Below are 27676 nucleotides of genomic sequence, written 5' to 3' on the forward strand. Positions count from 1 at the left end.
TGCAAAAAAAGGAGCTTGTTTCAAAACATGAATTAAGTTGGAAGAGAAACACCATGAAAGAAACCCTGGGGCTTGGTGGGAGTGGGAAGGGGAGAGAAAACTGAACTACAGTCTCAAAACCTTACAGTTTGGTCAAGCTAATATTTGAATGTATTAACTTGGGAAGCTGTTCCTGTATCAAAAAGGAAGTGTACTGACCCAGCAGAGCAGAAGTTTTAAAGCCCAGGAGAGCAGCATTAGCCAGTTTTCCAGAAAGCAATTACTGCTCCCCACCATCCTATTTGGAGGCTGAGGGAAAATCAGGCTCTACTGTCCTGGCTTTCCATTTGTGCTGCACCCTGCAATACAGTTAATGACAGCCACATGAGGATTCTCATATTTGCTTGCACAACTTCACAGAAGAAAAAAATAGACTTCTATTTTCATTCCATTTGCCAAACTGGAAATTGGAATTTGGAAATTTGTTCAAATCTCTCGAGTTTGTCAACTGCAAGAACATTACCAGAGTCAGTGATTGAAACGGTCACATCAGGACAGCACTGCAGCCTGATGCTTTTGAGAACACCCTGTAGGAACTTTCTAAAAAGGAAACAAGCCTCACTTCAGGCCTTCTGAACCCTATTTCATGAGCATGGTGTCATGATCATGAAGAAAGCAAGGACCTGTATCGACATTTTAGTAATTTCCCACTGTGAAAAATAATTAGTTTTATTCTTGACAGATTATTTAAGCAGAAGGAGTATCCTCTGAAAAAGCTTTTCAAGTTTATTTTCTGTTCATCATGATTATCTTTTAGAGTGGCTAATTTTTGCTCATCCTCTTGGGAAAAAAAAAAATCTAGGTTCTTACAGCTGCTGTAAGACTGACCTAATAACAAAATCTCCCAGAGCTCCACAGAATGAGTCTCCATTCTCAGTGTGAGAGTGACAGGACGCCAGAGCATGTGTACAGAATGGACCCATGTCTGTGAAGAACTCAATTCCCACTTCCAGTGTAAACCAGCAGCATGTCCCAGATCCCAGCAGTGTTTGAGCAATCCATCATGGACAGCGGTCACTGCTGAGCCCTGGAGACAGGAGCATCACCTCTGCTGCACTTTCAGTTTGCTCACTGTCTCAACAGTGACTCATGGACTGTTTAACAATCTTCCTTTTCAGGCAAGTGCTCACACGGTGTGTTTGGTTTTTCCCCTTTTCTTTTGCTGGGGGAGGCAGGAGAGTTCTTTCCTGAGCTGTCTTATCCAGCAGCTCTGCAATAACCCCGCTTTCACAAACAACTGAGGCACAGTACACTGCTTTGGTTTATGGAGTGTATTTTATAAAGACATCTTAGAGAAAAGAACACTGAATCTGTGAGGGAAATCAATCTGGCCCTGAGAAAACGGCTCCAAGCAACACAGTTTGCTTCCTAGCAAACTCGGGCTTAATGCTCATGAATTATTAAATTACCACATTGGCGAGAAGCCCCAGGGGAGGATTACAGAGCTTACAGTAAGACTGTTACTGCAAACACTGGGTTTCCATGGAAACAGAAAATAGTGAAAATAACTACCTGTCATTTCCCTTGCCACATTCAAGGGAAAACCACCACAATGTAAAAGTGTTATTGAGGCTTGCAGGGGAAAGGGAGCTAAGCACCAATTACATTCTCCTTGGCTTCTCGTGACTCTGCCATACTTGAACATTTGACATCATCATAAGGATTTTTCTGTTATTTCCATCATGAAAGGAACATATTTTTGTTCCTGAAAGGAATCCTGTCGACTAGAAAAGGCTTCTATTTAAAAAGAAAAAAAAAGAAAAAAAGCAAGGAGAGAGAGACTTCAGTTATCTAGTAATTCCCCAGTGATGGTGATTTTAACTAATGGAAGGCAAGGCAGACTGACCCTGCCAGGTGGCAGGTGAGGGAAGCTTTGCAGGGAAGACTTCTAATTTTGGATTACAGGTATTTTGTAGAATAAGAATTTTATCACCATCTCTACCCTGGGAGAAGCTAATGGTTCAGAGGTCTGGTACAGCAGCTGTCACATTTGATTCCTCCTCTACCAGAGCTTTGCACATGACAATTTCTGTCAGGAACACAGACCTGGCTTTTGAGGGGGAATTTCCCCACAGAAAGAGCTGAAGCACAAGAGGATTCCATCCACTGAGCCTTCCTATAGACAGAAAATTACTTGGAAGTGCTTTCTCTGAGCTCACTTACACATTTAAACAACACAGATTTCCCCGCTGCCCCTCACGTGAGCAGAATTTCTTGCAGCTGTGTGTGTTCACAACACATTGTCAATTCCTCCTAAGCAGGAAAAGGGAGGAAGTTCCAATGCCTGCAACTCATTGATTTCTTCCTGTTAACAGCTAAAAAATCAAAATAACCCTGTAGAAAACTCTATATCGCTGCCTATTTGTACATCATACTTGAGCCCCAACCAAAAAAAAGCCCCCACTTGTGGGGGAAGGAGGATGGTGGTGGTGAGAGATTCAAAATAAGATGGATATTTGTAAAAGCTCCTGCTTTGGAATAGCTACATGTTAATAATTCCACAGGAACTAGGAAAACAATAATTTTATAGAAAATAATTAACATATTTAATAACACCACTTACATCTCTTACAGCAACTTTCCTATACAAATCCAGCCAGTAGCAGTTTTGTTTGCATACACTATTAACAAGACAGAATAAATAGGAAAACCAAGCAAATGCAGATTCCAGAGAGATCCAGGTAATGAAAGTCAGCTGAAGCAACCAATAATAAAATGAAAATGCATCACTCCTCCTGTGTCCTTTTCTAAAAATCTACCCACCAAAAAACCTTATAAAATACTCCACAGGTTTTGCCTTCAGTGATGACAAAACTTGGGTTTTTCAGAAGTTCCATATTCTACCAGAAAGGCTCTTTGTCCCAGCTGTCTGTGTGCAGCAGACTTCAGAGACACACAGATTTCCATGGTCACTGCAGTGACCAGAACAAGGCTATTGCTGTGGGTAGCAATATTTCTTAATGCTTGCTTAGCTTTTGAGGAAGTTCACCTTGAGCAGGGTGAAAAGCTCATGCTGCTCCCATTACTATTGCTATGAATTATCTATTGCACAAAACTCAGAAAAATACTTCCCTTGAAATACTAAAGCCACAGCAAACTGAAGTACAGGAGGAGCTGATGGAGGATTAGCTATCCCAATAGATCAGATTGCTAAAAGACAGGTAAAAATATAAAGATGGTTTTTTTCATGACTAAGCAGAAGAAAAAACTCATTAGTTGGTAAGGCTAATCCCTAAGAAAATTTTCTGAATATTAAAGAAATAATTCTGAGTGATACAAAGTTATTTTTCCCAGCAGCCAAATCATTATACTGACAGTGAATGAGATAACTTTTCTATTTTAAAATAGCTATGCTATTAAAAACATAACAAAAGGAAAATTTAGCGCATATTGCACAATAAAAGTAAAATATAATTTTCTACTTCCTTACATAGCAACTGGCAATAAAGGAACATGATAATATTTTAAAGCAATTAACTGGGGATAAATGCCCACACATTGTCCCAGCACTCCCAGAGCCATTACTTGAGAGAAACAATTCAGAAGAAGGATCTTCAGGTCAGTCCCCCATCCTGGGAGAGAATGCAGTCAGGCTGACACAGCTTTTACTGCGGATCCTTCCATGTTAATTAACAACTTCTCCTTCAGCTATTCAACTTCAACCATATTTATCTACCCAGTGACCCTTCTTTCCTCTTTCTGATCTTATTAATGCCAGTCTTACTCTTTTTTATCTCACCTGCCCCCCTCTCTCCATCTGCCTAAGCAGATTCTGGCGTCCAGACCATGTACAAGTTCTACAGCCCTGGCTTGGGCAGGCAGGGCTGCTCTGTACAGGTGTTCCTGCTTTGAGGATGCTGATCCTGCACATCAGAGCTTTGAGGGGACTCAAACCCCTTCTCGGACAGGACCTGTGGGAAGTTTGCCATTGCATTTCACATGTTGGCTCAGTGTTTGAAATGAAAGCTCCTGAGTGGTAATTGTCTGCAATTAGCAAGTGCTGCAGGAAAATTATTCAAGATGGCATGTGTAAGCACAATGTAATTTTAGCTACACTGTTCCTGCTAACATTTTTTTAGAAGCTGATATACATTCCTATTGACAGTTAAAAAGGAAAAAAATGACTAAATGATGATGGGAACCATGGAGCTAACGGCCATCAACAAATACAAACAGAGATGAGGGATTCCTGTCAAATTTGTCAAGGTAACCTTCAGCAGCTTGGTACAGATTTGTATTCTGACGTCTGAACCAAGAATACTGCATCTCAGAAACTCCTACTACAGCAAGAGTGAAAATCAAATTCCCTACAAATTCATCATTTCTAAATCCAGTGTTTCCAAGTGGTGCATTTCATTCTACTCTACCTAAATACTGGCACAAACATTTTCCAGCCTCCTCTGGCCACTCAAGTGCAGTATTGGGACTTCTACAGGACCAGGTTATACAAATGAGTAGCAGCTTGAGAAAACTTCTGACACTCACACACTGGTTAAACCAAACCCAGGTTGGTCATGTCCCAGAAGTTTACTTGTTTACAAGGACACATTTAAATTGATACTATGTTCTCTAATAGCTTTATCCTTTAGTATCTTGAACTATTTACACACTTGTCTGCTGATTTTTATCACAGAAAATAATTTGGTTGGAAAATGACCCAAGATCCAGAGAGGAGTTACAAATAGGAAATCATTATCTCCATTACCTCTGCAGTTACCACCAAACCCCACTGCAGAGCAGTACTGACAGCCAAACACTGCCACTGAACATTTGACTCAGCCTTGAAAAATAGGGGCAGATGATTTTATGTCAGATGACTTTTGAGCAGCTGAATCCAACTATCCTGCTGGAGACCCAGGGCGTTTTTTCAGTCCATAATTATGTTTCCAAACCATGTTTCTCTCCTGAGAACTGCTTTGTCAATGGTGCTAAATCCTTAAGACAAGACTTGGGACAGACTGTACTGCTCACATTCTCCCCATCATCCACCCACAAGCTGAGAACATTTCCACAAAAAACATCTTTCTGTATCACCTATTAGCAAGAGCTTTAAAGAGCAAGCTTATATTTTTTCTCATTTTGGCTACTGCTTTTATATTTTAACACTGAAATAGATGTTTCCCAACCAAACTCCCAGTCCGTGTTGCAGTGTTTACAATCCTGTCTCACCCCAAAGACATGGCAGATATTTAAAACAGACACTGCAGAGAACACCTGGTCTCTCAAGAAAGCGTTTGAACAGTTTCTGTATGAGAAATGCCCACATGGACTTGCTCAGTGAGTGCCATTGGCAGCAGCACAGGCACTGAGCACACCTCCCAAATCCCCAGTCACGACGAGGTCGGTGCTATAACGGGAATGGCAAAGGCTCAGTGAGTAGGAGGAGGCAGGTGGAGGAGTTACCAGCAGAAATATGCACAACACCATCTCCCATGCATAATTACTGCTTAGGCCCCCAGATCTTCAAATTCAATCACATCAGAGTTTCTCTTTTGTTCTATTCACTCTCCATAATTAAGGATATTTCTAGATGACAAGAAAATTTTAAATCCCAGCGGTGTGTAAAATAGGGTAACTGGTTGAAGATGCAGGCAGAATGAAAAACATTCACATGTTTAAACATAAATTTGTAAAGAAAAAATAAGACGGAAATTTATTTATCCTTTTCCATACTCAAAAGGCTGAGAGAACTGGGACTGCTCAGCCTGGAAAAGAGAAGGTTTCAGGGTAACCTAACTGCCCCTTCCAGAACTTGAAGGGAGCCTACAGGAAAGATGGAGAGGGACTCTTTATAAGGGCTGGAGTGAGAGAACAAGGGGGAATGGCTTTACACTGAGAGTGGGTTTAGATGAGATCTCAGGAATAAATTCTCCCCTGTGGGGGTAGGGAGGCCCTGGCACAGGCTGCCCAGAGAAACCCTGGATCCCTGGGAGTGTCCAAGGCCAGACTGGACAGGGCTTGGAGCAGCCTGGGAGAGTGGAAGGTGTCCCTGCCCATGGCAGGGGATGGAACGAGATGGCCTTTTAGGTCCATTCCAACCCAAACCATTCTGGGTTTCTATGACAGTTAGAATGGACTTAACAAACTTATCTTCAGAAAAAAATCCCACTATCATACTTCTGAATGTGTCATTTTTTTAAGTTATGCATAATTCCATGCATTTCCTAGAAAAATAGTTATTACATAGTATCTAAACCTCAATCTTTTACTGAATTTAATTTATTTTCACTATCAAAATCATGCTAAAAATGTCAAGAAATGTAAAGCTATCTCTTATTTGTTGCATCTTTCTAGCACAAATAACATTCTGCATCCCTTTGTCTACCAGTTTCCAGCTGCTTTAGAGCAGTTAATGCAGCCTGTATCTCTTTACTCTACCAAGTTTAATACTTCTCTTCTGTTGAGGCAGGAGGTCCATTCCCATATAACAGAACAAAATTAGTTGGCTCTGATGTGATTTATGCTTGACAAATCAATGTTGACTTTTACTTACCATCTTGTTAGCTTCTTAGTGCTAACAAGTAGTTTATTTGTTCCACAACTTTTCACATTTGTCATCGGATTGCAGCTGACCTTCTTAGGGAGATTGAGGCAAAGCAGCCATTAAATACTCCAGCTATCTTGGAAACATCTGCTCATGGCTTAATGTCCCCTTTAATCTGTTCAGCTATTTCTTCATTTTGTAAAAAAAAAAAGGTTTTTTGCTGGTAAAGCATTATAGAATTATTCTTTTGGTTTTTTGTCCTTAATGCCCTTTGGTAGTTGCATTTTTTCTACAAGTTTCTGTCTCCTCTCATCCCTGTCTGTGCAATTTCATTTGTCCTGTTTTATACTGTCTTTCCAACCACAGAACATGATGCAGACTTTCTGTTGTCTCCATATATTTAATTTTTCCTTCATACTCAAACAATTTGCTTCTGTGCTCTTCAACAGTATCATTCAGAAACAGACAACTCTCAAATATCTTTTCTCCATATCAGTTTACCTATCTCTATTTGATCTTTACTGGCACCTTCCTTACAGAGTTCACCATCTTTACAGTAACATTTTCTTTGCTGCTACTCTCAACTTGATCACTCCAAGATCATTCATCCCAAGGTATATCGCACAATGGGGTATAATCATTGGCTATAATCCAAACTACATCAATTATCACATCATTTTCCAGTAACTTCCACTCAGCAAACAAACTGAGATATTAAAGATGAGTCACAAAGTTGCTAGACTAGTGTCTTTTATATGCAAGAAAAAAAGAAATGCCAAATACTTTAAAACAGACAAATAAGCCTTAATCCCTTTTTAAATCTGAGCCTTCAAGTTCTATTTACTTAGAAGTATTACTGTCTATATTTCTTTCAGATTAAAAGTCAAGTAACTTTTTCCTTGTGTTTACCTCTAGGTCTGACCCCTACTGTTGTTATCCCTGCTGTCTATAGCTCCCCCATGTCACCCTTTGTCTGCTCCTCCTTTGCTGACAGCCATTAAACACAGGAACATTTTTGCATTCAGAACCTGGGAACCATCTCAAATGGTATTTCAGCTGCTGCTCCAACCTTCTGATTGCTAATCCTCACCTGGTGCATGCTGTTGCTTCAGCCCTTGAAAAACACTGGAACTTTCAGCAATTCTTCACTCCCTGGGAAATAACTCCTGGCACCAGCAGGTTCAGGGAGGTTTGTAATCCAGCACATGTCCAAGGCAGTAACGCTGAAAGCCACTCAGCCTCCAGCATGAGCTGCTTGGGTAAGAAATTTATCAACCTCCAAACCATTTCAGAAGTCAATTTGTCCCTTTCATTTAGATTGCAGTGTGCAGAAGCCTTACTTGGGTTTTTTACCTTAATGTACTATTTCCCGAGAGGAGAGAAAATGTTTTAAAGTAGATATAAAAACATCATTCTAAATTTGTAGCAATGTGTTTGTCTGTTTTCTGGTTTCTTCTCCAAAACAGAGCTCAGCCTCATTACACATTTCTTCCCCAGCACTCTTTGGGATGTAAGAAAATGTAAAAATTATGCTGTTTTCACTATAGCAAAACACTGATGCTTAATACAAAGAGCTAAGTAATAACAACTGTTTGCACAAAAACACATTACTATATATATTGAAATTTGCCTGGACCACTCTTTGTGCTTTTCCTCATTATAACTATTATTTCCTTTTTTTTTTAATCACTGGCAAAACCCTTTCCTTAAGGCTCGGCACTCAGTGTTTACATACAAACTGCAGCCCAAGAAATTCATCTCCTTTCAAAGCAATTTCTGCTGGCAGCAGCATGTCTGCCTGTCCCTTCCTCTTCCTGGCAGCTTTTCTCATCTCAATTATTTAATATTTTACTGCTTTGCAGCAGGAACTAGTTGCGTGTATCTCTTCTGTTTGGTTTTCCATTTTCACCTTTCCCTCCTTATAGCTATTTTCTGGTAATTTTCTCAAGAATTAGGCACATCCTAAACTCCATCCACTGGAGTGTCCAAAGAGCTGCAGAGATGGGGAGGGTCTGGAGGAGGAGCCTTGTGAGGAGCAGCTGAGAGTTCCTGGTTTGTTCAGCCTGGAGGAGACTGAGGGGAGACCTCAGTGGAGCCTCCAGCATCCTCCTGAGGGGCAGGAGAGGGGAGGGAACAAATCTCTGCTCTCTGTGCCCAGGGACAGCAGGGAGAGGCTGGAGCTGTGGCAGGGGAGGTTTAAGCTGGATATCAGGAATGCCGTCAAGTCAACAGAGCTTTGTAATGTAGACCAATTTTCAGTGGGATGTACTCTGAAGAGATACAAAACTTCTCACTTACTCTGAGCTTCCTTCCTAAGAGAGGAAGGAACATTCTGTGGCTCCTCCCTCACTTTGAAACAAATCTTAATCTAATTACTGAAAACTTGGAGAGTTTTGACTATGGCAGCAAGTGGCTGTCAGGAAATGCTTTTACCAAAACTCAGAACACTGCACAAATATGATGTTCTTCAGATCAGACCAAGCTGCATCTGCTAAACTTCCAAGACACAAAATAAATGCTGTAATGCTCTTCTACATACTCTGATGTTTTCAAAACACATGCTTGTAAGAAGAAAAGCCAGCCCATCTCATGTTTGCTAACACTGGTACCAATTAGTTCAATAAACTGAGAGCATAGACATAGGGATGAATGTTAAGAGTTTATGTTGAGAGCAATACAATGAGAAGAAAAAGCTATTTTGTGACAGGCCTAGAAGGCAAGGAGTGGAGGAAAGTTACAGAGGCACACAGCAGTCCCTTCTCAAACTAGCCCCACAGCCTGGCCCTGTCATTATTTGTGCTTCTTAACCAATAACCCTAAGGAGGAAGCTTCTGTAATGTCTGGAGGCAAAGTCAGAAAACTAAAAAATTCAACCATTCTGTGCTTTTAATGCTTCACTAAATTTCCTATGCAAGGAGCAGTACTTCTGATATTCCCATGTAAGGACTGCAGGGCCAGCAACTCACGATGTCCCAGCTCTGTCCTTCCAGCTGGGCCACAAGAACACCTCATGTCTATCTCCAAGGTACCTGCTCTGCTCACAACTCTTTTCCTAGGAAGCTTTTTAGGTCTTGGACAAATTCCTACCTGATCTGTTTGCCTTCCCGGACATCGTATAAGGAAAAAAAGACATCAGTGTCCTCTCCAATGGTGTTGTAGGTGAAGCTCTTCAGGCTGAGGAAGAAGTGATGAGGCACTGGCATCCTACAGGCTTCCCCGTGCCGCTGCCGGATGGTGTCCACCTGAGGCAAACAGGGAAAACCATTGGCACTTCCTCACACAGAAAGGACACCTGAACCATTGGCACTTCCTCACACAGAAAGGACACCTGAACCATTGGCACTTCCTCACACAGAAAGGACACCTGAACAGACCAACCTGAGCATTTTAACAGAGATCTTGCTCTCCTCTCACCCTCAAGTAAAAGTTTAATCTCAAATATATTCTGCCTCAGAGATAGGGGCTAGATTAAGCTTTCTGCCTCTATTTTTAACGCTTCTAATTTGAATAGGTTGATGAAACTGTGATAACTGAGTAGATACAAAATAAATGGTTTATGCATTGGAAATCTGATTTTATCAAGTAAACCACGTCAATCCTATTTCTCAAATTTTGCTTTGATTCTGGTACTGAAAATGAATTATAAGACAGTACTGGAGTGGGTCCTGATGATTTCCATTTAAAGCAGATGGCCTTAAAGCATTGTTAGTAGCATTTGTTACATTATTTCTTTTGAGCAGCTGCAATTCACTTCTAGAGGTCATTTCTGCAGCCAGTAGGATGAGGGCAGTGACTGTCCCCCTGTACTGGGCACTGCTGAGGCCACACCTCCAATGCTGGGGTCTGGGCCCCTCACTCCAAGGAAGAACTGAGGTGATGGAGCCTCTCCAGGGAAGGGAAGGGAGCTGAGGAAGGGTCTGGAGCACAAGTCAGATGAGGAGCAGCTGAGGGGGCTCAGCCTGGAGAAAAGGAGGCTCAGGAGGGACCTTATTGCCCTGTGCAGCTCCCTGAGAGGAGGTTGTAGCCTGGTGAGGGTTGGTCTTTTCTCCCAAGGAACAATTTGTGTCAGGGAGGTTTAGATTGGATATTTGGGAAAAATTCCACACTGAAAGGGTTGTCAAGCACTGGAACAGGCTGCCCAGGGAAGCAGTGGAGTCACCATACTTGGAGGGATTTAAAAGATGTGTAGATGTGGTGCTTAGGGACAGAGTTTAGTGGTGGCCTTGACAGTGCTGGGGGAACATTTGGACTTAACCCTAAGGGCATTTTCCTCTCAACAACAATCCATGACTTAGAACCAGGCTTAACAGGCCAGTTTGTCCTGTAGGTATAAAAAAACTTCACAAGGGTTGATAACACGAGCAACCAATCAAGCCAGATAGTAGAAAGGTTTACATTTTTGCTCAACATATTCACCATAGCAGTGAGAATGCTGGGGTGGCAAAGGAAAAAAGAGCATAAGCAAATGTAGTCTTTCAGTTTTTACAACCCTTTACATCCATTCATGCTGATCTTAATAAACAGTTTGCATGTATATCCCTAAGTTCTCTGTGCTCACCTCCTCTGAATGCACAGACAGGTACAGTCTAACCAAAAAAATCTTAAATTTCCAGACTTACAATTCAGATTTGTACTAGTTTAAAAGGAATTTTGTTCTGGGCTTAAAATTAAACCCAAGGAAATCCTCATTCTTTAAAGACAGGTACCTGAGGAAGCACAGATCTCTGTAAAGATCAAAGCTAGATTCCATGACCAGGACAGGATTATACCAGTACAGAAAGGATGTGTGAAACAGAAGCCACTAAGCCACGTGTTAGCAGGTAGACAGAAGAGTCACAGGGGCAGAGTGAGGCTTTTGATCTCTCTACACAATTGTATCTTTTAAGAACAACAGTTACAAGCCCAGGAAAAGAGACCTAAATGGAATTTGAAGAGGACCTTAGTGACTTAAACACTTGGGAATCTTTTGAGGAAGTGTTCTGTGGGTAAGGACTTACCCAGTAATCTCCATCATACCTTTACCTACATTACCAAGAACTTAAAGACAATAAAAAATTCAAAGATGGATGGTATTTACCTGTGATGTGCTCTGCTGGACACTGTGTCTACTTGACAAATGCTGTGGAGATACAAAATAGTAAAATTTAAACCTTTTTGAAAGTAAGAAATATTTACATTGTATTTATATAGCATTAGAACACTAATTCTAAAATATTACTATGAAAATGATTACCAACTTTTCATGCCTTTTTTCAGTGTATCATCACTCACAAGACCACTTGCTTTCCTAAAGGCTTTTCTCAGTTAAGCTGTTTCTTTACCTATCTATTTGAATTTACAGGGAGTATTTACCTTAGCGTTTAAAGTAAAAGGCTGTCACAAGTTAGACAATTTCAAAAAGAAATGCTATTACAGCGTTGGAAAATTTAATTATTCTGTATAATCTCTGTCTTCTGCTAAATGGGAAGACACCTCAGCACTAATCCTCATCTCCTGGTATGTTGCCTGTGGAAAGGTGCATTTGTTAAAAAACACAGGCATCTAGAAAGAAAGATGGATTTTAGAGGTTGTTAAATATTTTTGCTCTAATAAAAAAATGAAATCCTGAAAATTGGTTAAAGACTCCTCTACAATTCTAGCTGCCCAATGCCTGTAAATAAGAATCACTACAAAGAGCTACATGTCTAAAAACTCAGAGGATGATGCTGTATTTAAAGCCTTTTATGCTAGGAGATGTTATAATCAGAAAATGGACTGCAAGACTCACTGAAGCCATTTAATCTCCAAAGGGAGATTTAAATACTAATCTAAATTGAAAAGGTTTCAGAGAGCTTTAAAAAAACCATCATTAATGATTCTGCCATGCCTTTCTCTGTACATCATCTTAATATTAACATTTTAAACCAAAATATTCACATTGACACTGCCACACACTATTAAATACTCTCTTCATTCTCCCCACCTCCCTCCTATTACAAACCCAACATCTCATTCTGACCAAACATTTACACTCTATATCAGAATTAGCTGATCTGTTGACAAACACGAAGCTTCAAAGGAGGTGAAAGCAAAAGATTGTCCACAAAATGTATCTGGAAATACTCTTAAACTACAACGCTGTCTTTCACCCAGAACACAAACAGGACTTTTTACCACAAAAGGAGAGATACTCTTCATAATGAGAACAGACCAGGGAGGTGCTGGGGTACTGAGGGAGCTGCCAGAGGTGCTCACTGAGCCCCCTGCAATCCCTCAGCAGCAGTGGGCCCAGCTGGCCAAGGAGGCCCCTGGATTTGACACTGCTGATGCCACATCTCAAATCCTGGGCACAGCTTTGGGCCCCTCACTACTGGATCAGCTATTAGGGAAAATTTTATCACCCAAAGCATTGCCAAGCATTAGAAGAGGCTGCCCAGGGCAGTGGTGGACTCCCCACCCCTGGAGGGATTTTGAAGACCTGTAGCTGAGCCACTTGGGGACAGGGGTTGGTGGGGCTGTGGCAGTGCTGGGGGAATGGTTGAGCTCAACGATCTTAAAGGTCTCCTCCAACCTAAACAATTCTGTGATTCTAAATGGCATATTTTGACATCTGTTTACATTCACAGTTATAAAAATGTCCTCATTCACGCTCTCAGTGGAAAAATAATGATCTTCAGTTCCATTGTTTGTGTAACTACTGCATCATCTTTTGAATGTTAAAAGCCTTCAAGCTGGCTGAGTTGCCTATTCATCTTTTTGTCACCTGCAACCACTCAGAATCAGCTGGCATAGAAAAGACCAGTTATTTAAGCTATTCAAGGTGTCCTGACTTCTTTTGATTAAATTAATCTCTAAATCCAAGTAAGAAACTGAGACACTCAGGCAACACAAATATGAGAGGTGGTCTGAAGAGATTCATCAGCAAACACTGCTGCTTACAGAGTGTACACTGAGGTACATCTATGACAATAAGTGGTAAAAACCTTAGGTTTTAAGTTTTTCCATAACCAAAAGATAAGATTTGACTAACTCTCTGCTTTCATGCTTCAGGACCACGTTATAACAATGCAATCACTGGCTGAGTTAATTTATGTGCCCTTGCCTCTGGCCAGGCGAAGTGCCCAGAGGGTACATGCCATTTTTGGGTACTTGGATGGGAGGGTGACTGAAAATAACCAAGATGGATTTATCAGGGGTACATTATGCTGGATCAAGTGATTCCCCTGAGGTAAAATAACCAAATCAGTAGATGAGGGAAGATGAGTGGCTGCTGTGTCTCCCCAGCTCAGCAAGGCCCTCAGCATGGTCACCCACAGCATTCCTACACCCAAGCTATAAACTTATACCTTCATGGACAGACCCCTTATTTGATTTAAAAACTCCAACAAACAGTAGGATTTTCAGGCTCCAAAGGCAGTGGCTGATGGTGTGTATTTTTCAGGGGTCTGTCCTGAGACTTAAATTCCCAGCTGATCCTAAACTGGGGCCAGCAGACTGGTAGGGTCCTACTAAAGCAAGTCAAACAGAAGTCAGGGGAGCACTTAGGCAGCAGGAACATTTAACAATTTACTGTTTCTGTTACCAGAAATGGAGCCAGTAGATTGAGAATAACATTAATTCATTTTTCCTCAGCACTGAGTAAACTACAGCTGAAATACTGCATTCAGCAAAGGCCAGTGAAGCAGGACAAGGAGGATGCAGGGAATGCAGCATTTTGAGTCTGGAGAAGACAAGGTCTGTAGGTGACCTGTGGCAGCCTTCCTGGAACCATGAAGTTCCCAGCATGTGGAGGCAGCCAGGCTCTCCCCAGAGCTGCACAGCACATTGGCCAAAATACTGTGATCATCAACTACACCATGGAATATCTCAAAGTTCCAAGAAGGCAAAATGTAACTCCATTAGGGCAGCCATTACAACATTCCATCCTTTCCTTTGAGGGATTTCAACATCCAACTGGACAAAGCACTGAGCAGCCTGGTCTGAATTCAGTATTGACCTTGCATTGAGAGCAGAAAGTTTGCCTAGACCTCCCTGAGGCCCCTTCCAACCTGAAAAGCCTTTCAAAGTGATATAAAAATAGGACTGTTAAGAAATTATCCATCTTCATTCTAAAAAATAAACCATCAGTTTTACCTTTATTTTTCCCAAAAAATAGTTGTCTGCAAAGGTTGTGCAAACTTTACCAGATACAAAGTTCAGTATATCTTTCCTCATCAAAGTGTTTTCTGATGCTTAAATTGATTCCTTGCTATTGTAACCTGGGCCTATTGATTCTTTTCTTATCCATCATTAGGATGAAAAGATTAATTAATTCAGCTTGTGATTCCATCATAACCTCAAATCTCCCTGACAAACCCACCTAAGCTTGGAGTGTCCCAATCTGCACTTCAGAGCCAACAATTGACTGCAGGAGTTAAAACCTTACATTTATGATTCTCCCTGGTATACTACATTTTTCACATAATTTCTTAAATTTCTCTCTATTATTTGGAATTCTGATCCTTGCCTCCACTGAAAGAATCAGAAAGATCATTTCCAATGTTGTGGATTTTGTATATTTAGTAAGCAGACTCCTTATTTCAGCATCTAGTCCCTAATTAAACATTAAACTTGAAGTACTACAAAATGGAGGATGACCCCAAAAATTCAGCTAATTCATTCCTCCTCCTAGTTCATCAAATTATTGACAACAATTCTTTTTTTTTTTGGTATGTGTTTTCTAATTAGCTCTGTGTTTACATTACAGTAATTTCATTTAGAACCTTTGGAGAATTTAAATTAAAACAAACATTTAAAACCTTTACCAAAATCTAAATATGGCATCAGCTGCTTCTCCTCTATCCAGTAGACTTATCTATGTTCTTTTAGTGGAACTTTTAAAAATTGCTTATTCTGGACACGTTCACACACACTAATACTCATGTCCTTGCTGCAAGTAATTATTATTTTCTTTTATTATTATTATTTTCCAGCATTTGTTACAGAGAGAGAAAAATTACCAGTTCCTCCTCCATCACCTATTCTTAAGGTGTGAAATTAGCCTGCCCTTTGCTGATATGCTGGAACCTTATCCATCTTCTCAGTGATAATCACTAACATGTCTGATATGGCTTCTCCAAAGATCCCAACTGGAATGTACACAGTTCCAAGTCCCCTGGAACTGAAAACTTCTTGAGAAAGTTACCACCTAACCAGAGTTCAGGGGAGCAAGAAGCACATTAAGTGCCCTGTTATTTTCTTGCATCACATGCCAGTTGGTTTTTCCCAGTATAAAAATTTTCTTGTAGCTTCCCAGTTAGTACCAGGTTATTTATATAAAACTGTTTCTTGATACAATTGACCACATTTGCTTGTTATATTTGAATTTGTGCATTGCCTTTCTAATTCTTCTATTTACCCATTTGTGCTATTCTATTATACTTCTCAATAATTCTGTTCTTGTAAACTGGCTCTCAGTAATTGAAATTTCCCTTTCACTCTAATGCCTGGAGGAGATGAAGAATTCTGAATTTATCCAACTTGGCCTGTTAGAGAACATCTTGTGGTTTTGTTCTTAATTTACTGAAAGAACTATCAATTCTCCTTACCTCCACTTTCTCATCAAACCTCTTTCTCATGGTATCTTATCTACCAATACCAGTTTTCAGTGTTGTTCTTCCTCATTCCTTCCCTAACAATGCCCAGTGAGTCAATCCCACCATTCCCACGTCAGTCTTAAACTGCTTTCTGCCTTCATATTCTCATCTGACTTTTTACTGGGCTTTAGAACCCAACAAACACAAACCTGTTCTCTGCCAATCTGCTTTGTTTTACAAAGAACAACTAAGAAAATTTTAAAAAATCAACAAAGATTTCATGATCTTCTGTCCAGTTTGTGCCCAGTTGTTTTCCTTATCTAGAAGAGTTCTGGGTAACTGAATTCTTATTTTCTTCCCTATTCCATCTTACCAATCACATTTACCATTTGAATAAAGAATAAATAGTTATGAGGTGATGGCAGCATTAATTTGAAACTATTTATTTAGGAACTCTATTTTTTTTTAAATTAGGAACTCTGGTGAACTCATGGCATTTCTCTCACACAGTTGGAAGAAATGCCTGAGCTGCAGCAGTTACACAGTCAACAGCTGTGCCTTCCATGCACCTCCTGAACTTGTCCTGAAGACACACACCCACTTCAATAACCTTATAGAAAAGCTAAACATAATTAATCACCAGCTTTGAACATTTCTGATTTGTGAAACGACTTCAGACATTTGTGTCTTGTAACCCTTGCACTAAAATGTGCCATCCAAGTGTTCCTGACATCCTGCAGGACTTTGTGTTCCTAAATGACAACTTCAATCCAGGGGCAGCTCCAGCGCTGAGCTCTGTGGCAGAATTCTGAGAACATATTTTCCCACCATTCAAAAGTAATATGTATTTTTAAAAAGTGTTCTGTCATATTGCTTAAAGTCACAACCACTGTCATAGGGAAAGGGCAATTTGCTTTCCTTCAGGAGCAAAACAACAATTCCTGACAAGTGCCGTGCATCCTGCAGCCACTGGCATTTAGCTTCAGAACGAGTAACATGGAGAAGCAGGATGTGCAAGGCCTCAGAGCACAACAGCTCTGCCAAAGAGATGAATACAGCATCACCCAGCAGTCACAAACACACTCAGCAATAAAACATGAGAGCTAAAAGAGAGGCTCAAATGTAACAACTTACAATTTATCAAGAAGAGCAGTGCTAAGTCTAATGGCTGAATAAAAAGTGCTTGAATCTCTGCTGTGACAGAGAGAAAAGTCTGATGTGTTGCCTCACCCCTTGCTCTGCTAATGGGTGTTTTCTATGTTACATTTAACATCCTACAATCCTGAAAATATAAGAAAGTAATTTGGCTCTCACAATGACTACTGCAAGATTATTTTTCAATGCAAAACCTCACTGTTCATTTAAGAATCTATAAAGTATTTTGTCATAAACAAGGAGGATTCTCTCCCTGGGTTTTTGTTAAGCAATAAAAACAATCCCCAAACCACATTAGAAATAACCCTAAAACAACCCAAGTCACCAACATACCTTTCCTTCATTTTTTACCAAGTTTAAGTTAAAAAAATAACAGGTTTTCAGCTGCTTTGGTTCCTGAAATTGCCTCCTGACTGTGAAGAGATGTGATTAGACAGCACTGTCCTCTTGCATCTACAGACTCCAGCAGCAGTGAAGTGTGAAGTGAGTAATGGTGCTGTCCTGAGCCCTGCCCAGCATGGAGCAGCACAGAGAGTCACAGGACTAAGGGGTGACATAATCAGATGGCTGCTCTGGCAATAAATATTGCCTATTTGCAGTACTCCAAGTATTCAGAGTAAAAAAATGTGCAGAATAAACCTCAGAGTAATAAACCAATCCTTAGTTAGCAACTAATCTCACACTCTGAATCTCCACTGATGGAATTCGCTACCGAGTTATTTCCAGGCTGTGCTGAAGGAAAACTCTGCTGTACTGGCACTAAACTCTCCTCAGACCATGGCAAATTAGGAAAAAACTTTAAAAATTAGGATTATAGACTGGTGTACTTTCATATTTCTTATGCAATAATTCTTACTTCTTTCCATGAAATCCACTATTATACAGTGCAAATAATCCAAAGCAGCAACAGCACCCAGCTTGTTTACAAAACATGCCCTTGGTTTAAAGAAAAGTCACATCTTGCAACCAAACCCATCACCAAGCTATGGACCTCTCTGCCCCTAATCTTAAATAGCTGAAAGTCAAAACTGTTTTAAAACAGGAAATTAAAAGCTTCCTAGAAGTGAGTGACACTCTAATAACATTATGTAGAAAACAACTATTTTCTCTGGAAGATAATAAATGAAGAAGTTGTACAAAATAATTGCTGAGGTTTCTTATTTGTCTTTTTTTGTAGATAAAACAGCATCTGAGGAAGGGTTTTCATTCACTTTCCTGAATTATACATGTTGTTTCTCCCTCTGCAGTTACATCACAATCCAAACCAAAATTATCTGTATTAGTCCTACTAACAGAGAATCCAAATACAGTTAAGTAGTAAAATGCATCAGTGGCTTTACAGTTCACTAATGGCACAATTCACATTTCCAAAACCACTTCAACTTCATTATGTACAAACAGGACTGTACAAGTGACTAATAATGACAGCATTTGGAACTCATTCCAGTGAAGGAACTATACTACTTCACCTGAAAATCCAAATATTCTTATTCAAATGCACTCCAGGCTTTCTAAGGAGCACTGACATACAACAGGGACAGTCTTAACGTTCAAAGATTAGTTTTGCTTCAATTAACTTATGCACTGGTCTCCCTCCTCTCTCCCCTTCTTTTGTGAGCTCAAAAAGTCTTTGTAACAGGGCAAAGATGTTTATTATCTATGCAACCACAAACCTAGACTTTTCACTTAGGTGAAAACATCTTCATCTGCAAATCTGCTCAAAGAATCAAATAATGGCTCTCACAGACTTTCTGAACTCAGAGAACCTACCAAGAGTTAACAGCACGTTACTTTGTAAATTGAAATAAAAATGTATCAAAGCATGCCACTGCTTAGAGTAGGAGAGACACTGCACTGGTGGTCAGGGCGCAAATGAAGAAGACATTTAACTTACAACACCATTGGAAACAAGAAAACATGTAAGAATAAAGAATAAAACCATTTTCCCTTCTTTCCCTCCCACAGTGAAAACTCAGAGGAATCTTCCAGAGAATTTCTTACCATTTTATAAAGGTCTGAAACACTGATCTGATCTGAATCCACAACCTCAAAGTCCTTCCGTGGAACTAAGTCAAGGCCCAAATGTCTGTAAGAGAAAGAAGGAGCAATGTCAGTGAGGCACACAAATGTCACCAGCAGCTCCTGCATGTGCCTCCTCCAGGGCAGGGACACAGAAATACTCAGCTACTCCAGTCTTACTGCAATTGTTAACCATTAAACAATTCTAAAGAAAATTTAATGCAAATATAAAAAAATCCCTCAACAAACTTGTTACTTTTTGTTCCCCAAATTCACTGGAGCTCTGGCAATTTATGCAGGGGAAGCTTTTGGCCAATATATTGGTGCAGTACTCAAAACAAGGCAATTTTGTACATGGAAATGTAGTGGGCAAATAGAGTTCATACTCTGTTTGCTGCTGAAGTATTTGAGCAAGATCCTTCATAATATAATGAAAAAGTTCCATTAACAGTCCTGTTCGAATGTGCCAACAGGTTCCGAGACTTGGGAAGCTGCTTTGATATTCCTGGTGTTCACAGAACTTCACCCCCATGTAAACACAGTAATTTTTGTTAGTAATAAACAATAACTGCCATAACAATAATCTTAATCTGTATTTGTAACACACACAAAATGTTTTTAATTATTTTGAACAGAATTAATATTTTGGCTCAAATCAACTATATAAACTGACAAAAAAATACCAGTGCAAAGATGACAAGTTAAGGAATTCAGCTGCAGAGAAGGCAGTTCAGATCACAGCTTCACAGGAGGAGCAGACAGAATAAGATATTCTTTATCCATACAAATAAATGCAAACTGTTAATGATTAATTAATAACTGTAGACTGCAGAACAAGACAACCTTAATGGTGACAAACCCCAAGGTTTTCTCCATAGATCTTCAGTTTCTGATCCACAAAGAGTTCTGAGCATTACAATAAAAAGCTACACTAAACAATATTATTAGGAGTAAATTTTTAAAAAACCCAACACATGAATTAACCATTTTCCTGCTTTTGCCTTACATAACTTTGATACTTCACTTCCAGACATTTTATATTGAAATTCTTAAGAGTCTTGAAGAAAAAAACCAAACAGAAGAGGTGCCCTCACGAATTACTGTGGCACTCCTGTCACAAACTATAAAAGAAAAGCAGAAGCCAATTTAATTTTGTAATCAGAGAGGGAAACATTCTGCACAGACTTGTTCCTGATGGCAAATGAAAAATTTTATTGAGAAAAACCTCTCTGGTACTGTAGAGTAATTGTGTGGAGCAATAACAGAAGGCTCCAGGCAATCCAGTGTCTCTTTCTGAGCAATTGGCTTAAAACAACAGCTGGGGAGAAGCAGCAGTTTGGAGGAAGCTCAGCTACCTTTGCTCACCAAGGTGCTTTTAAATGTTACCCAGAAGTTTCCAAACTCCATAATTCTTTTTTTGAACCTTTGCTAAGCAGGTTTTCCTTCTTTATTTATATCCCTAAACCCTCGCATCTTCAAAATACAGCTCAGCCCTGTTCACTTGTCCTGGCAGCACTGTATGGTCATTGAAACCCCCTACTGACCAAGTGGAATTTCCATGTTCTCAGTTCTTTGCTCAAATCAATTATATTTTCAGTGGAAAAAAAGGGAGCAGCTTTCCTTCTCCAATGCAGTTTCACGTCAAATACCAAATTCTAATGCTACATTGTGAAAGTCATGGTTTCACACTTTGCTTTGATTAAACCTATGAAACACAAGTATCTGTGCCCCAGGACCAGTACCTGAAAACTGCAGCTGCAACTATAAGAATGACTGCATCTATTTACCAAATGAAAAAGATGAAAATAAGGATAGACTAGGTAATCCTTATCTGCAGCTGCCAGTTGAGCCTAATCACAGAAAGTCAAAAAATATAATACAAAAAATGGTAAAATCAGTCAGAGATCACTGCAAAGGTTTTTGTTTGTTTGTTTGTTTTTTTAATGTTACTGCTCATCAAATTCATTCACAGAAGCTTTCCTGAATGTAAGTATCTAAACAACCTCCAAAACACCCTGTCATTCACATGTGTGCCCACTCCCACCCCTGAAGTACATTGATAAAGGGATTTCCCCTCAGCACGCAGATATGAACAGATGATTCCCTACTGACACTACTGTGTGTGCACGGCAGTTCCAGGGCAGTCACAGAGCTCTATTCAAGTTCTCCAGGAAAACCTGGCCAAGCCAATCCCAGCCTGACCAGGTTCTGTTCACATCATTTCAGCTCTCTGGAGAGCTGGGGTGAAGCAGTGCCTGCACTCATTACTCAGAACATGACAAAAGCATTATCTTCTGCTTAATAATGTGCAACACAACTGCAGCAGCATCCCTGTGAAACTTATCTAATACCCTATTTTTAGTTAAATCCCTTAACACCGTGGATTTTCAGCCCAGAAGATTCTCATTCTCTAATACTATGCTAATCCTGCACAACACTTGCTCCCAGCAAAGAAGGGTGTCTTGGCTGGAACACAAACATGCAGCCATTTACTGTGCAGGTGGAAGTCCAGGTTTGTACACTCAATTTGTACCAATTATTTTTTTGCCTGTGAAGGACTGACAACATAATGCTTGAGATGGCAATGACAGTCAGTGGCCCACTTTCCCTCTCTATTATCAAACACTGGGGGATAGAAGAGCCCCAGCTGCCAGGCAGTATTTCTCCAAAACAGAGCATGCATAAAAATTACATAATGTGCTGGTTTGTTTATTTGACAGTTCCTGTCTCCACAATACTTCCTTTTACAAGCAAATGCTTGTGCTTTTTTATTCTGCCTTCACACTGAACTGCCCTTCAAAAACATTTCCCAAGTATACCTACAAAATATCCCCAAGCTTATCAATTATCTCTTGATTGCATCTGTTTGGGATCCCTCCAGCTGGCATTTAGACATTCTTCCTCATCTACATAAAAGTCTTCACAATTTTCCTTTCTTTGGGGGATAAAAATTTTAAAAATCTACCACCTAAAATCTCTAGATATTTTTCTCTCAAGTAATATGAAATCAAGCCAACTGACAAAAATACAGGCCTTTTAATAGTGAAAGGGATGAAAACACAACTCAAGGTTACCTGGGCTTCTAGAAAAAAAAAATCAACTTAGGTTTAATGGTAATTTTGAGAAATAGTCCTAATTTCCAGAACGTTCACTTATTTACAATACAAACACCACAGCATTCAGAATGCATAAAACCACAAGTCAGCACAACTCTTCCTAAAAGAACCTTGGAGAAATATGCCATTTGATGTAAAAAAAACCAAAAACCTTTCAGATGCAAACTCAGTCTTGAAGAACAGATTGGGAGAGCCCATCACATCTCTGGAGGGTGCAAGATCTCACCCCCTTTGCTCCAAAAACATCTACTTCACCTCAACCTTTCCAGCTTTAATTTTGCAGCCACCACTTTTTCTTTTATTCCTTCTCTTAATATATCAAAGCCTCACTTAATACAATTCGTATTTCTCTCACACAAATAAAGATGGTGAAGGGAAAGAAAATGATGCTAGCACAGAAACTATATGCAGACTTTAAAATGGACTTCAAAGGAAATACAGTACAGAAATCCACAGAAAATTAAATACATGGAAAAACCATGTTTGTCAAAATGAGACTCTGCTAATACAACCCAGAAGTGTTCTTTGACAGAACTAAGTTATACAAAAAACTGCAGGGGCTGCAAACTACAAAGAAATTAGTAAAGTACTGATGTAAATCTACACAGGAAATTATTTCTTTAAATGAGGATGATGAGATGAAGGTAAATAATCTTAGTTAGGAACTGATAAAAGGGAATTGTAGCAAATACTTCTGAGCATGGCAGGCTACAGAGAGGTTACTCAGGTTTTTCTCAAAGACTGACTTTCACAAAGTTCCTTACACCTTTAATCCCAACTCAATCATTACTCCAAGCATATTCAGGAGAGGCAAAGATGCTGCACATTCTGACAGAAATGGCAGCTGCTCTTCCTGCCATTCTTAAAGGCATTTCTTCATGGTTGTTTAAGTTGGTCATTCCTATTTTGATCTCCTTTGATGTAATGACAGCTACTGCAACAAAACTGCCTTTGATTCTCCAAACAGGTATCATCTGTACTTTTAATTCTTATCTCCAGATGCATTTTACTAACTTTAAGCTCATTGTTACAACACTACCAAAAAGTCATTCTTTTTCCTTTTATGTCAAGAAGATATGACAAGAGGATAAATCAGTCCAAGCCCCAAAATAATCTAAGAGTGTGAGCACTGAAATTTAGGGCTTTTTGAAATTCAAGACTGTGCTGACTTCACTAGATCACACAATTCCTGCCCTCCACAGCTATGGATGTCAGTAGTTAGTAGGTACTAACCAGCTGCGACAGCCTTCCCAACTGCAATTCTGAGGCAGGAGAAAAACCATGACCTTAAAAGTGTGTTTCATTTTCTTTGTATGACAGTGTAAAAGATTTATTGCTAATATTTTGCCCTTTGTTTTTCTTTTTTAACACTCATTTTTACCTTCTGGCTACCTGTGGATCTTTCTGTGCAGAATTTACGGCAACTATTTGGAAAATTTCTTTTAATGCAATGATTTTAATAACATTTTATGGGAAAAAAGAATAACCTTTGACTAAAAAGTAATAAAAGCCTACAAACTCATCTTGTTTATGGCTTTTATCTGCCAAAAATATCAAGGTATTGGTGGCTCCCCCTCCTTACTCTGTTTCTGACCCAAAACATAGAATATATATTCCACATTTATAGGGAGGGAAGTGTCTTCCCTGAGTATGCAAGGAGACCTGGATGCTTTCTGGTAATCTCCTGACAGATTCTACATCAATCTGAAAGAACCAGTCCTGAAGATCAGGTGAGATGACCTCTGATTTTCAAGTTGAATTACTTTGAAGAAAGCTTCATCTGCCTTTCTGGCACACAAGGTATTGCACATACTGCTGCAATTAGCTTTTGGCACTGAAGCAGAAGCAGAGGATTCACATTTCAAATAGAAGCTCTGTCAGGCAGATTCCTTCATCTGTTTTTGATGCAAAAGTCTCCACAATGAAACAGCTCTTCATCAGCAAAAAAGCTGCACTCTGGTTTCCCATTCTAAGCAATAGTGAAAGTGGAAAGACTTATCCATTCATGTCGAAGCAAAAACCTAAACAAAAATTTCAAAATCAAATATCTATTTGATTTGAAACATGATAGAAAATGAGATGAAGAACTGAAGATTCAACTTTATAATGTGACTTAAATGAGATGATAAATAGCACACTTCAGCTTTATAACATTTGTTTCATGCTTTACAACTTTTTCCTTGTTATTCACAGACCATTGGACACTTCCAATAGCATTTCAGCCTTCCATAGATCAATATTATGGCCAATTTTATCAGACTGAAACACTGCTAGAAAGCAGAAGTATTTGCAATATTCTGTATAAAACCCAGCAAGATAAGCAGGAAAGAAAACAGCAGATAAGATTTTGGCTGTGCAAAAATACACAGAGATGCTTAAAAGTGCAAATCTAAAACCAGCAAGGTGCTCATCTGAAGGTACCAAATTCTGATTGGGAAACACAAAAATCTCTGTAGCAGCAATATCAGCCCTGCATGTGTATAAACCTAAGCTACCTGGGGGTAAGTGGAACAAGGAAGAAAGCATGAACAAATGAATGAAAAAAAGGATGAGTCCAGGACGTCTCTTTTGTACAGGGGAGAAAGAATGTGTAAGCAACAGAAAATGGAATGGCTATAGGAAGGAGCAATCAGTATTGTGTTAGCAAAATAATTAGCAACAATACAGGGGTTTAGCAGCAATTATTGCAAAATAATATTCCCACATTTTAATAGGCCAAACTACAGAGCAAAACTTCTTAGTATTTACAGTAAGCACACAAAACTAAGCAAACAGAAGGTCTGAAAACAGTCTAAATGAGCTCTTTCACAAAAAAAGAAATCTGTAGCTATTCATTCAAGGAGGGTATCTTGTCCCTTGATTTCCACCAGCTCCTACCAGGACACAAGGAATAAATTCCAGAGCCACTGCCAGTGTATTTAAGGGAAAATTGTACCAGTTTAACAAAGTGAAAAAAAATCAGTAATTGGTGATGACAAGAAGTATGAATTTCATGTTTGCATCACTCCTGCCCAAACAATTCATTGATGATCGAGGTCAGGATAAAAAGAGTCTCTCAGTAAATAAGCAAACATGTTACATATTAGATGTGTGAGATGACTATTTCCTGAAAGCTGCTTAGCAATGGAATATCTCCTGTTACAGTGTACTGTCTTGAGTAATTACAGCCCTGCTCAAACGGCAGGGAACTCAATCTTCTCAGACAACATTAATGCACATTATTAACAATGCTTTTAATTTCTTTTATTTGCAAATCTCAAGTATGACAGAACAGCAATTAACATTATTATAATACTTGAGAAAGGGCAGTACTATGTGCATATGTCTATGTAAGTCAAGAGTGTTTTTAGCAGACTAACACAAGTGGTCATAAGTTTTGTGATAAACCTCAGAGAGGGGGGATAGAAGAAAGTGGCAGAACTCTTCCAGAAATTCTGTGGAAAAGAGTGATGTTGCAGAAACACCCCTGAAGTCCCAGACATTTACATTTAAATACTGCATGTATCTCTAATACCATGCATCTCTTTCTCTAGGGAGTTCAATACCTGTAGTAAGAAACAGAAATTTTTTTTCCTAAACAAGCATCCTGAGTAGATGAATATAATCCTGAACATATTTACTGATTTCACTGAGGCTTCTCCATAATTGTCATATATTAGATTTACCTTTATAGTTTGAATTACATTCCTATTTAATGGTTTAACATCAAAAAAGGTCTACAGGCACCTCATGGAACAACCTATTCTCTTCACTGCTCTCCTCATCTTTTTTTCCTCACAGCATTTCTGCAGCTTCCTGTTGCTAATTTGATCATAAACTCTGAGCAAAACCAGGCAGGCGTAATGCTCAAACACAATCTCTTGGTTCCTATTTGCTCCACTGGGAATAAGAATGGAAAATATCTGTAATTCTGCACTGCAGAAAGACTTGATGCAATCTATTGGTCTATGTCCTTCAGAGCTTTCTTTCAGCAAGACAGAAATGAAGTGCAGCAAAGGGGCTGCTAAAGCTTTAACAGGGTGTTCAGGTATGTTCCTCAGAGGGGATTCTGAGGTAGGTGAACAAGGAATGGAATCAAACACAGCTTAATGAAAAACACTGGGATTTTCTCCTTAGCTGTCAATTTACAGGACTCCTCCCCACTCCCACATGCTCATTAGCACTAATCCCACTCCCAGAGGGAAATTCTCTGTTTGTCTGAGAGTGAGTGTCGTGTGTCATGCACAACTTACCTGTCTGATCCATATCCCAGAACACACACAAGCCTGGCTGAGGGCTGATTGTTGTCTAATGGCAATTTATTATAATTTCTGTGTGAATGAATTGAGGTTGTCTTTGCCTGTAAAAGAACCTCTCCACAAAATCACCATGGAGCTGACCAAGGTGACTAAACCTCTGAGAAGTGTCATGATACAAAAAGTCTAAATACCACAGCCTCAGCTCCCACGTCCCTGGTTAACTGTGAGATTCTCTACTTTTTGCAACAACCATTAAAATACCTCCTTAATGGAAGAAAAGTGTATTTTAAGTACCTCTGAACACATCCTCCCAGGCCTAATATTCTCTAGGTTGATACCAAGTAAGTGAAGTGACCTAATCCTTTTATAAGTGCAGGGAGCCCTTGGAAAGGCCTGCTGGTAAACAGCTCATTTCACCCCAAGAGCAAAACTCCCTGTAGAAGGCAATAAATTCAGGAAAAAGTTATACTTGATTTTCAAATAATCCCAAGTTCTCCCTGTGCACAAATACTATTGGAAAGAAAACAGTGAGTAGGGTTTTTTGTTAATAACAGTTACTTGAGAAGAATTAGAAGAAACAGGAGCCAGTACTTACTCATTGCCCCAGTCCAGCCTCACTGTGAGGTGTCTCTTGACCTCTCGCACCTGATCCTGTGTCAGGTGCCCCGAGAGCAGCTGCCTGCGGAGGTCAATGAGCTCGTTCATCACATGCCGCAGTTTGTAGAAAAGATCTACCTTATGCTTCTGTAAAGGCACATTTTTGGGAGGAGGGGGAGAGAAAAAGAGAGGCAAGGAGGGGCAAAAAAGCAGGGGAAAGAAAGAGAGGGGAGAGAATAAGTTTGGAAAGAGAGAGAGAAAGAGAATTAATAAGTTACCCAATTTTCATTTAATTACCCTAGAAGAACATCAGTTTTTGTGAGCCTTAAAATATTTACATCAAAAAGTAGTGTTAACTGATGCAATTCATACGAAATAACTTCTTATTCCTGTGGTTTAGGCTCAATCTGCTAAGAGGCCCATTTTCTGATGGAACCTAATGCTAAATAAGAGGATTCATTAGGCACAGCAGGA

General features: G+C 39.6%; 1 protein-coding gene across 1 annotated transcript in view; it reads right to left on the bottom strand.

The window, feature by feature from the left end:
- DOCK3 (dedicator of cytokinesis 3) overlaps positions 1-27676 on the bottom strand; it is a 165776-nt gene that overhangs the window by 97064 nt on the left and 41036 nt on the right. Inside the window, exons 5-8 of the mRNA XM_031058228.1 lie at positions 27201-27349; positions 19234-19318; positions 11601-11642; positions 9611-9765 (exon numbers count right to left, since the gene is read on the bottom strand). Of these exons, the coding sequence (XP_030914088.1) occupies positions 9611-9765; positions 11601-11642; positions 19234-19318; positions 27201-27349 (431 nt within the window). The remainder of the gene's footprint in view (positions 1-9610; positions 9766-11600; positions 11643-19233; positions 19319-27200; positions 27350-27676) is intronic.

Source organism: Geospiza fortis, unplaced genomic scaffold (assembly GCF_000277835.1).
Source record: "Geospiza fortis unplaced genomic scaffold, GeoFor_1.0 scaffold78, whole genome shotgun sequence".
NCBI lineage: Eukaryota > Metazoa > Chordata > Aves > Passeriformes > Thraupidae > Geospiza > Geospiza fortis.